Below are 12,016 nucleotides of genomic sequence, written 5' to 3'. Positions count from 1 at the left end.
GCTTCATCTGCTTAACATACAACATGATAGAAATAGAAGTGGTTAGAATGGGAATATCTGTTCTAAGGGCTATCTCCAGGTAATGATAGTGCAGGAGGTAGGCCGACTCTGAATGCTTTGATAAACAGGGTAAGGAACACATTGCCTCGGGAAGTAGTTTGGGGGTGGTGCTATGTTTAAAAAAAAAAAAAAAATGGGGGGGGGGGGGGGGGCAGCACCCTCAGCACACCCTGCAACACCCCTACTCCCTGTGGCTATGAAGGGACAGCATCGTCAGGATATAACATCACACAGGGCTGCTCTCCGTGATCAACACAGCTGTATCTCAGCGACGCTGGCATGCATATCTCAACATAAACAATCACGTAACGAAGACAACACTAGCAGTAGCCAATAGTGTTATTACCTCACGTTGTTATAAAATCACAGGTTAATAACATGATCATAGCAATAAAGGTATGGAAATAATAGAAGGGGGAAACAAATATCCACAAATAAAATGTTAAGACATATAGCCTATGTCGATGTATTTCTGGTTTTGAGCACGATGAAAACCACGGGGTGTTCTGGCCTGGTGACAATACCCGCTCCCCCACGATCCAGTATAAATAGAGACGCGATAATAAAACCGAGGCGCAACACAAAAATAACGCACCGCAATACACCCAATGGAGACAGACCACAATAAAGACCAGATATGGAATAGACATACTTGTGGTCAAATGTTTAGTAGTATATTTTTGGGGGATAATTAGACTACATTATAGGCTACAGGCGCGGGCGCGTCAATTGAGAATGATAGTGCGGTGCAGTAGATTTACTGTTCTGTTGTGACGTGTGGATATCTGCATGCGAAACGACCACCCATTAATCGCGCAAATGATTAATAGCCCCAAAATAAAAACAGAAAAATAACTGCATTCCACCTACCGTAAAATGAAAAGAAAAAAATGAGAAGACACCAGGTATTTGTAACAACAAAGAAGAAATATGCCCAGGTTTGATTATTTTCCATTATACGGGGCTGCGCACTAACAGACGGCAGGGGTACGTAACGACGCCGCACTACTGTAGCAAGCCAACTAACGTTAGCCCCCTTGCTAACGTAATCGGCAAGGGGAGGAATTATTTGACAAATAGCTGACTGATCACTGGAAAACAAACGGGAAAAACTATTTTCACCCCACTTTGATACCGAAGTGATTTTTTCGTAGTAGGTTAGGATAACTTACATAGCATGTTATGATAATTAACGTAGCAGGTTAGGAGACTGAGGTTAAATTTAGAAAAAGGGTAAGGGTTAGGGAAAATCACCTTATATTGAAGTGATTGATCACACACTGCACAAGAGGGGGGTGGCTCCACCAACACTCACCTCTGTGTCCCCGGCTTGGTGATTTGTGATCAGCTAACCTCCATGTGTAAAGGAACAGTGTGTCACGCCAGCCCTCTTCAAAGCGCTTTAACTTTGGTCACTGTTTACTTGTCATGGGTCGAGGGTAATGAAACACTGTGCGACAGCAGAGCCACTATGGTCTCAGCGCAAAGTTGACAGCGCTGGAATATAAAGGAAATGAACACATTAAAGCACTACAATTGTTTCGCTTGTATATAGGTCATGCAGTGTGGCCGCAATTACAGATAAGCAATCTGCATTTACTAGGCATTAACGTCCCTGGAAAACAGAAGGTGCCTTTAGCACTAAAATGAACTAAGGATGAGGTCATGGTTCAGAAGGGAGAGAGAAAAAAAATCAGGTTGACGTCATTTTCAGCCAATCGGAGTCTGCGGTTTAGGGGTTAGTTGACGTCAGCCTTCTGAGCCGTGGATTAAAGGGACACTGGTTTTAAAGGAGACGTGCACGATTATTCCTTGATCTCGCGTGCGGCGCAACATGCTGTCAAGAGCCCACACGCTTCAGGGACCGTAGGGGTCATGCACTGTCGCTGAGAGAGGAAAAGTCTATTTTGTGCAACCGCGATTCAAAGGTTGCTGGATGGGTGTGCAGAATCCTGGGCCCAGGAGGCTGCTGGGGGGAGGACGGCTCATAGTAATGGCTGGAATGGAGTGAATGGAAAGGAGCTGTCCTTCCTAATTAAGGTGCCACCAGCCGGCTGCATGTGATCCTAGGATATGTCTAGGTTTGGTCTGTGTGATGTCCCTCTTCATCTCCCCCTTGTCTGTAAGACCACGGAATGAATGAAAAATCAACTCTCTAACCGCCATTTTGAATTGTATAGAATTTCGGATTTTTTTTCGGGTTACTTTGACATTAGTTAAATAAAGACACATCTCATGAGAAAGTCAAGAGCCACAAAATTGGATCAACATTTTTTTTTGTATAGAGCCAAGACAAATACTAACTCTAATAGGGCTCAATACAGAGTGAATGAAAATAAAGAATAGCCAGTTAACCAAAAAAGGAACAAAAAGGGAAAAAAATCACATATACCCGAGAGAACCAAAACATATATTGCAGTCTAATAAAGGCCTACCCAAGAAATACAGTGACAACGTCAACACTAGATCCATATGAATATTTATTATTTATACAATCCTACAATTGTAGTGGTCAATGCTCATTGTGAGTTATTTTGCTCTCATAATAAAATGGGATGGTCTTTGTGTCATAGCAAAGATGATATATTAACAAGTGACGCTCTAACATTGGAAATACATGTCCTCAACAATGGAAGGCAGGCAGGGGGAGGTGAGATCCTTCCAGCCAATGAAATGGCAGATACAACAGTCACAACTCCGATATAAAGTATTTTTTTTAAGTTGCCGAAATGCCAGGTGTTCACTTATATCAGTGCATTCGTAACAACCTAACCATTACGAAACGTCTATTCAATCAAATAAGCTGGGCGTAGCAAATGAGGAATTACATTTTAAATTGACTAAATTCGACTCTCTCTCATTGACCTCCATACAAAAATTCCGTGGACAGATTTTGGGTAGAGTAAATCCTCTCGCTTCGCCTCTTTCTCTCTGGTTGTAGTCGTTGTATGTCACTGTATTACATTGTATAGTCTGGCATCTAGTGGTTTTAGTTGTGTACTGACAACTGCTACCAGCAGGCATTCTAAAGAGAAACGACAACACAGATTCATGAAAATCTACTTTTATTTGGATGCAAAAACTCACAATTTAAAAGCAATACTGTAGTAGCAGAGGAGAGTAGGCTGTTTGCTGGTTGGTTGGAGTATGTCTGATAGTTTCCCAGTGAGCAAAACTGTTTGAGAAGACATCTTTTCAAACAAAAAGACATATTCAACGTATTTTCAACCAATTTTGTTCACTGGGTTGGCTATTTCAATTATCTTCTCCCTCACTATGATCACCAGAATAAGACCTGGTAGCAGAGACAACAAGCACTCAAAATAAAGCGGTTGGATCAATTGCAACGAGCGTTATCGAGAAAGGATTTCATAGTTGAATTCCAACTTCTCCAAGTTTCTAGCGGTTCCACTTCAGCTCTTTTCCAGCTGCAAAACTCAACATTTCACGGCAGTTTCAATCAGAGGATGAAATACTAGTGCTCCTTTTAACTTTGTGAGATGCCCTTTAAAACAAACCAGTGACATTGTCTCCTGCTGGGTGTTCGCTGTAATTGACCAGTTGCATTCAATCAAGATGAAAGTTGTTAGAGATTTCTTCCATACAACTCTTAATCCATTGTTTTAGCTGTCATACCCGTAGCTGAGATTTCTCATGTTGTTGTGAAGGCAGTCTGGCCTGGAGTCACAGGCCACAATGCAATCAATTACGCGCCAAGGGGAAACCATGCTGTCGGTCACTGTTAAGTATCGGAGGTGTCAGCCACATTTAAATCCTGGCTGGAAGCTGTTCGTCATAGACATTGGCTTAAAAATTTAGAGGGAACCCAGAGTGTGGTTTTCCTTTATATGTGATTGAATTCAATTGAAACCACGGATGGGGAATGTGTGAGGACTGTGTAAAAACTGGGTCTGGGGTAAAACTCTAAAAGAATACAAGATAAAAACCTCAAGACACACAAAGCAAAGCATATTGAAGCAAAGCCTAGAGGCATCAAAGTCATACTGAAGACAAAACAATCAATGGTTTTTGTTGTAAGGTAACTTGGGTAGTTGTCACATTTTTTTTCTGTCAAATCTTGCGATATAAACCAATGGTTTGACCACAGTATGAGCTACATTCCATTGTGGTGTAAATGGAAAATATACACAAGGCATCTACTCGAAAGGATTGTATCAAAACGTTCTAAAAATATCTCTGGTTGGTTTCACAAAAGCAAACTGTATCAAAAGCATTGGCAGAGAGCAAGCAAGATAATCGGAGAACCCTTATACAACAGAAAGCTGGACAACCAATCACTTTCGCTTTGATTACGGACATACGAGCGTCCCATACAGCACATGCAATCCATTTAAGTCAACACAGTCAAAACACGACACAGAGAAATGAACATTTTACAGCTGAACATCAGAGAGACAACCACAGTTGGTCTATTGTGCTTTATACGGATTAGGCCTGGCCTGTCTATACAACAATCATGGGCTGCTAACGTCACGCACGTGTTCAGGGTACTGTTGATAGCAGAGGTGTCATCGTCCCAACATCACTGAGAGGGCGCTGACGGGCAGGGTCAGGAGGGTCAGGTGTACCAATCACTAACACCTGCATCCTTTGTTAGAGGGGAATAACAAAGTATAAAGGAAAGCTAGGCCGTCAAAGTCCAGTTTAGAGGTTTTGTTTCTCCTTGCAACCTTTTACATTTGTACCCTTTTGCACTTTCATGTTGATCTTCTAGCCTGGTCCCAGATCTGTTCTTTTTTTGCGTTGCTTTTGCAGACTATATATTTGAATTGACAAAACATGACAATACCATAAGGAGTTTGGCAAGCGAGCCGAAACAGACTGGCACCCAGGCTATTTGACTCCCGCGGGGGGAAAAAAGTAACAGGTGCACGTTTCACTAGTAGATCTGCACCTCTGTCTCTGGATTCCTATGCTACTGTATGTGCCAGTCATTACTTCTCATGTGTGAACCCAGAAGTTGAGACATGCACCCCCCCCCCCCCCCCCCCCCCCCCTTAAGTCTCGGTGGTCACCTGACAACGCTGGCGAAAGTCTATGAGGCTATGATGTCTGATGAATACCATGGAGATCATGATGGATGACTGACTGACTGCACATCCGCACGGTACTGTAATACTGAAGAGACTGCACACAATGCCTAGTTACCTAACGGTTACATTCCTCGGTGTTTCCATAGAGATCTATGGTCCATGCCTCAGTCAATGGTAATGAACACGGAGCACCATGAAAGCTGAAGATGAGGTGGCTCCTGAAAAGCACCAGGAGTTTTGAAAGGCCTGCTGTACTGTGTTTATTTGAAGAGGCCCAGTGAGCACAAGACTTTGAGCGTTTATATTTTCTACGTCTTTTGCTCGTATGGAGATGGTTTTGTTGTAACAGGAGAGAAAAGCTCGTTGGCGGTTTACGTTTCAGACGAACTTGTGATCCCTCACTGTGAGATTGTTTTACAACACTGTGAATATAGGCTGGACTTTTTCTTATCTGGAGAAGTGTGTGAATAATCTAACATGGCACTTGATGGGATATATCTTATCAAATATCCTACTGGGCAGAAATCTCCCAAGTGTGACAACAAATGTTTGCGTTAGAAGTGGGGCCAGACAGACATGTAGTCATTGCTACTCTTAGAGCATGGTCTGCAAATCAAATTCTTGCAGAATCAAGGAACTTAAGTCAAGATTGGGCTTCTCATACGTGGGCCTCTGAAATGGAAGGGGGCTGGATGAGGCTGACATAGTCTGTTATTGTTTTTGTGGTTGTGTGTGTTAAAGGGTGACATTGAGATGGGTGTACAGTACAGTAGGTACAGTGTACTGTACAGTAGGTACAGTGTACAGTACAGTAGGTACCGTGTACAATACAGTCGGTACAGTGTACAGTACAGTAGATACAGTACAGTAGATACAGTACAGTAGGTACAGTGTACAGTACAGTAGGTACAGTGTACAGTACAGTAGGTACAGTGTACAGTACAGTAGGTACCGTGTACAATACAGTAGGTACAGTGTACAGTACAGTAGGTACAGTACAGTAGGTACAGTGTACAGTACAGTAGGTACAGTACAGTAGGTACAGTGTACAATAGAGTAGGTACAGTGTACAGTACAGTAGGTACAGTACAGTAGGTACAGTGTACAATACAGTCGGTACAGTGTACAATACAGTAGGTACAGTGTACAATAGAGTAGGTACAGTGTACAATACAGTAGGTACAGTACAGTAGGTACAGTGTACAATACAGTAGGTACAGTGTACAGTACAGTAGGTACAGTGTACAATACAGTCGGTACAGTGTACAATACAGTAGGTACAGTACAGTAGGTACAGTGTACAATACAGTAGGTACAGTGTACAGTACAGTAGGTACAGTGTACAGTACAGTAGGTACAGTGTACAATACAGTCGGTACAGTGTACAATACAGTAGGTACAGTACAGTAGGTACAGTGTACAATACAGTAGGTACAGTGTACAGTACAGTAGGTACAGTGTACAGTACAGTAGGTACAGTGTACAATACAGTCGGTACAGTGTACAATACAGTAGGTACAGTACAGTAGGTACAGTGTACAATACAGTAGGTACAGTGTACAGTACAGTAGGTACAGTGTACAGTACAGTAGGTACAGTGTACAATACAGTAGGTACAGTGTACAATACAGTAGATACATTATACAATAAAGTAGGTACAGTGTACAGTACAGTAGGTACAGTACAGTGGTGTGTCTCTACTCCTCTACAATGTGGGACAGCTGCTTCTCGTAGAGGCTGAGGACGTGGTGAACAAACTGGTACTGCTCACCCGTCTGGATCATCCCGCCTCTGCAACACCAACACACACATGCACGCGAACCACACACACAACACACACAGGCAGGGGTCAGACAGGAGAGAAAGAACAGACCGGTGTCAGGAAAAAGACAAAGACAGACAGGTATGAAGAAAGAGAGCCCAAGACAGACTGCTGACTCACCTGTCGAGGCGGAGCTGGCAGGTGGTCCTCAGGATGTCGACCACGCCCTCACTCCTCAGCTGTTTACACAGGATGGAGGTGGCGATGAAACAGCCTGTCCGACCTATCCCAGCACTGCAGGAAGGAAGAGGAGGAGGAACCATAAATGTATTACACCTGTATTTCTGACCTGACTAACTACTAATGCACTGAAAGCTATGAGAGCTGCAGTGCTGCCAAGTCTTCCGTCTTTAGGGGCATAGACCTTCCAAAGATTCCACTGAGACATCCGCCCCATTGATGGTACCGACCAGAGATAGAAAGAGGACTCATCTCTGTATCTTTGCCGTTATGGCGTCTGTGACAGCACGGGCAGAATCATTGTGGCTATCTCCATTTTAAAGTAGTCAATTTTCTTCTTCTCTTATGTTTATTAAAAGCGTAAAGCTAATAATGGTGATTTACAGCCACCTGCAGTACTGAAGTCCTGCACCAAATCTTATGTGTCATTCATTTATTGTGGCCACTAGATGGCGGATATAGCATTAAATCATTTACAAACCATAGGCAACCCTATTTGAAGAAGAAGACAATGCTCTGAACATTGGCTGTTCGCTCCCAACCCATAGGAATCCCCACCCAGTTGACTACTTCGAAATGGTGGAATGTCCATGCTAGAATGGTTATATCCATCTAGAGCCCTATTTCTACCTCTATGGTACAGACTAACCCTCCTGGACTATCATGTGGGTATCATATCTGTGTTTCCAACTCTACCTGCAGTGGACGATGACAGGGCCGCTGGTGGGCGGAGCTTCCGCTCTGGCCTGCTCCACTTCCTCTACCAGCTCCAGGAGGGGCGGGGCTTTGTCTGGGGTCTTCTGGTCAGGCCAGGAGGTGTACCAGTACTGCCTGAGGCTGCGCTCCTCTCCATCAAACTGACACACACATACATGTGTGAATACAGAAGACATGAACACATACATAGGCACACACACATGCATGGACACACACACACACACACAGACAAACAAAAACAAAAAAAGATTTTTTTTCAGCCTCATCCTCTGCATGTCCATACAAACTGTTACCTAGGTGTTAGTTGCTACGACAACAACGATTGCAGAGCCAGACTGTGACAGGAACGCAGTGACTTTTTTATTTTTTACAAAAAAGGTGTATGGTGTTGTTTTTCATTGTGTGATGTCATAAGCATATTATTAGCCAACTGCTGTACTTGTGGCAGCTTTTCTATCTCTCTTCATTCAGAAGCCAGTGCTTAGTGGATGAGAAGTGAGTCCATAATCCGAAAGGGTCAACGTAATAACATTTTAAATATCATTTATACATGTCCTTGGTGTCCTTGGCAGTGGTGTATAGATGTATACTGTATGTGTCTGTCTGCGATCAGTCTCACCTTCAGAGTGAAGACCCTCAAGCTGTAGTCGTCCTCCTGGGTTACCGTGACAACCTTGATCTCGATGCCCTCGTGGGTCACAGAGTCCTCAGGCCAGTACTCTGCACATTTCTGTAAGGGGGCAACACATAGCCAGGGTTTCACATTGGACATTTACTGGGAAGAGTGGGCTTCTACCACCACCATCCTCCCCTATCCATCCCTCTCTCCCTGTCTCCCTCCTCACCTCATTCTTCTCCTCTAGGTTAGTGATCATGACGATGATGGGACAGCGTTCCTGCCACACCATCCTCCAGAAGTCTCCCACTGTGTTGACTGTAGGACCCTGGGTAGCGATGTACGCCCGCTCCTCACCCGCGTAACCCTGAGGAAAGCAACACAGTAGTTCAAGTGGGAGCACGTAGAAGATCTCCCAGGACCCTTGATGGGAACACTTGTACACAGGGCTGACCGGGCCCTAAGCGGCCACTTGCCGTATGTTGCTTATTGGCTGGGCTGGCACTGCTTGTACAGGAAGTAGCTGAGAGGGAGCAGTAGGCAGAGAAAGACGTACCTGTAGGTAGTTAGCGTTGATGTAGGTACTGAGGAACTCCTCTTCATCTGCTCTCCGGAGTATCACTCTGCTGTGTGCGTCTGGAAAAACACCGGATCCCATTACAAGGTGTGTGTCCAGCGTTGTCTCTCACCTCTACTCTACATACCATTTTGTGACAGAGGTTCAGAGACTGATTCAAAATGGCTGCTGTTTGTAGTGTCTCTACTCACTGGGGAGGATGGTCTTGTAGCGGTTCTTCCTCACCAGGCCCGGGTAGTTATACTCCTTTGGGTCCACAAAGTTCATGGGAGTTTCCTGTCAATGGCAACAGAACAATGGACGTGGCTTAGCGATGTATGGCTGTGTAGAGGAAGTGAGGACCCTACTGAGTTGTGTGTGCAATGGACATGATTGTGTGAGTGTCACTGTTTGCCTGTGTTGTAAACAAATAAACTCAGCAAAAAAAAAAAGAATTGGCCCTTTTTCAGGACCGTGTCTTTCAAAGATAATTCCTAAAAATCCAAATAACTTCACAGATCTTCATTGTAAAGGGTTTAAACTCGGTTTCCCATGCTTGTTCAATGAACCATAAACAATTAATGAACATGCACCTGTGGAACGGTCGTTAAGACACTAACAGCTTACAGACTGTAGGCAATTAAGGTCAATGTTATGAAAACTTAGGACACTAAAGAGGCTTTTCTACTGACTCTGAAAAACCCAAAAGAAAGATGCCCAGGGTCCCTGCTCATCTGCGTGAACGTGCCTTAGGCATGCTGCAAGTAGGCATGAGGACTACAGATGTGGCCAGGGCAATAAATTGCAATGCCCGTACTGTGAGACACCTAAGACAGCGCTACAGGGAGACAGGACGGACAGCTGATCATCCTCGCAGTGGCAGACCACGTGTAACAACACCTGCACATGATCGGTACATCCGAACATCACACAGGTACAGGATGGCAACAACAACTGCCCGAGTTACACCAGGAACACACAATCTCTCCATCAGTGCTCAGACTGTCCACAATAGGCTGAGAGAGGCTGGACTGAGGGCTTGTAGGCTTGTAAGGCAGGTCCTCACCAGACATCACTGGCAACAATGTCGCCTATGGGCACAAACCCACCATCGCTGGACCAGAGAGGTCTGGCAAAAAGTGCTCTTCACTGACGAGTCGCGGTTTTGTCTCACCAGGGGTGATGGTCGGATTCTCGTTTATCTTCGAAGGAATGAGCGTTACACCGAGGCCTGTACTCTGGAGCGGGATCGATTTGGAGGTGGAGGGTCAGTCATGGTCTGGAGCGGTGTGTCACAGCATCATCAGACTGAGCTTGTTGTCATTGCAGGCAATCTCAAAGCTGTGTGTTACAGGGAAGACATCCTCCTCCCTCATGTGGTACCCTTCTTGCAGGCTCATCCTGACATGACCCTCCAGCATGACAATGCCACCTGCCAAACTGCTCGTTCTGTGCGTGATTTCCTACAAGACAGGAATGTCAGTGTTCTGTCATGGCCAGCGAAGAGCCAGGATCTCAATCTCATTGAGCACGTCTGGGACCTGTTAGATCGGAGGGTGAGGGCTAGGGCCATTCCCCCCAGAAATGTCTGGGATCTTGCAAGTGCCTTGGTGGAAAAGTGGGGGTAACATCTCATAGCAAGAACTGGCAAATCTGGTACAATCCATGAGGAGGAGATGCACTGCAGTACTTAATGCAGCTTGTGGCCACACCAGATACTGATTGTTACTTTTGATTTCGACCCCCTTTTTGTTCAGGGAAACATTATTCCATTTCTGTTAGTCACATGTCTGTGGAACTTCTTCAGTTTATGTCTCAGTTGTTGAATCTTGTTATGTTCATACAAATATTAAGTTTGCTGAAAATAAATGTAGTTGACAGTGAGAGGACGTTTCTTTTTTTGATGAGTTTAGATTATACACAAATAGTATATACACAAATGACAATTCACTATAATTGAAGAAAATGTAACCCTGCCACAGATAACATTTGGTCCCGCTCTAAAAAGAGTAAAACATACTCTGGCAAGAAAGTTGTTTTTTCAGAGTTGTGTATGATCAATTTAGTGTTGATATTTAACTCTGCATTACACTCAGTACATGTCACACCCTGACCATAGTGTGGTGTTTTAGGTCAGGGCGTGACTAGGGGGGTTATCTAGTATTTTGCATTTCTATGTTTGTTGGTGAGTATGGTTCCCAATTAGAGGCAGCTGTTTATCGTTGTCTCTAATTGGGGATCAAACTTAAGTTGTCATTTGTTCCCGCCTGCTTTGTGGGATATTGTTTTGTGTGAGTGCATTCAGCACCACGTAGTTCACGATCGTTGTGTGTTTATTGTTCTTGTTTAAGTTTCACTGTAAATAAATATATATGTGGAACCCAACTCACGCTGCGCCTTGGTCCGTCCATTATGACGAACGTGACAGTACAGGATTAACTGAAAATAACTCTGCAGTGTTTTTCAGTATTCTAGAGTAAATTGTTTCGAGTAATGCTTACTCACAATATAATCGCAAGAGTTCATTCCACTCCTACGGACTCAAACTAAGCACTATTTCGGTGTTTAAATGGTCCCATTTGAGGTGTAAGGGTGTAAAGTCTCATTCACATATTTCTTAATCTGCCATATTATGGTGTCATAGAATGTGACATCCAATCTCGATTGGTATCCATTTAAGAGGGAGGATGTCCTGCTGATGCCATGACTCTGCATGTCAGGGAAGAGAGTACTTTTGTCAGAGACTACTTAGATCATCTAAACTCCAACTGCCTTCTCAGCAAATTGCAATAAATCCAACCACTTACACATTAGATTTGTTTAGGAAAATGTATGTTACATATTGTGTAGCATAAAATCAAACATGCGAAAACAGAGATATTGAAACAAACAATTCTAAGAATCTACCTGCAACATAGCATGCTGGGAAATATGACAATGACGCCCCCTCCCACATCTGTGGCTACTCCATAGTTTTAACTCCCGATCAACTCCAGTTATCATCACTAACT

General features: G+C 43.9%; 2 protein-coding genes across 4 annotated transcripts in view; both read right to left on the bottom strand.

Moving 5' to 3' along the window:
* Positions 1-1,723, bottom strand: part of LOC129862740 (dual specificity protein phosphatase 8-like) — a 61,780-nt gene extending 60,057 nt beyond the window's left edge. Inside the window, exon 1 of one of the 2 annotated variants that reach the window (XM_055934658.1) lies at positions 1,376-1,723. The gene's annotated coding sequence lies outside the window, so the exon portion shown is untranslated. Of the gene's footprint in view, positions 1-930; positions 1,092-1,375 lie in introns of those variants that run through there. The other variant, XM_055934657.1, reaches the window with a different exon arrangement.
* Positions 1,724-3,108: 1,385 nt separating this feature from the next.
* The window catches only part of LOC129862739 (tyrosine-protein phosphatase non-receptor type 5-like), a 32,709-nt gene continuing 23,801 nt past the window's right edge, over positions 3,109-12,016 (bottom strand). For both annotated transcript variants that reach the window (XM_055934655.1, XM_055934656.1), the window contains exons 8-14: positions 9,218-9,302; positions 9,006-9,085; positions 8,679-8,816; positions 8,453-8,563; positions 7,813-7,973; positions 7,057-7,170; positions 3,109-6,905 (exon numbers count right to left, since the gene is read on the bottom strand). In XM_055934655.1, the coding sequence (XP_055790630.1) occupies positions 6,812-6,905; positions 7,057-7,170; positions 7,813-7,973; positions 8,453-8,563; positions 8,679-8,816; positions 9,006-9,085; positions 9,218-9,302 (783 nt within the window). In that variant the 3' untranslated portion in view covers positions 3,109-6,811. The remainder of the gene's footprint in view (positions 6,906-7,056; positions 7,171-7,812; positions 7,974-8,452; positions 8,564-8,678; positions 8,817-9,005; positions 9,086-9,217; positions 9,303-12,016) is intronic.

Source organism: Salvelinus fontinalis, chromosome 9, assembly GCF_029448725.1.
Source record: "Salvelinus fontinalis isolate EN_2023a chromosome 9, ASM2944872v1, whole genome shotgun sequence".
Taxonomy (NCBI): domain Eukaryota; kingdom Metazoa; phylum Chordata; class Actinopteri; order Salmoniformes; family Salmonidae; genus Salvelinus; species Salvelinus fontinalis.
The sequence above is the reverse complement of the archived record's forward strand: the minus strand, read 5'-3'. Positions and strand labels throughout refer to the sequence as shown.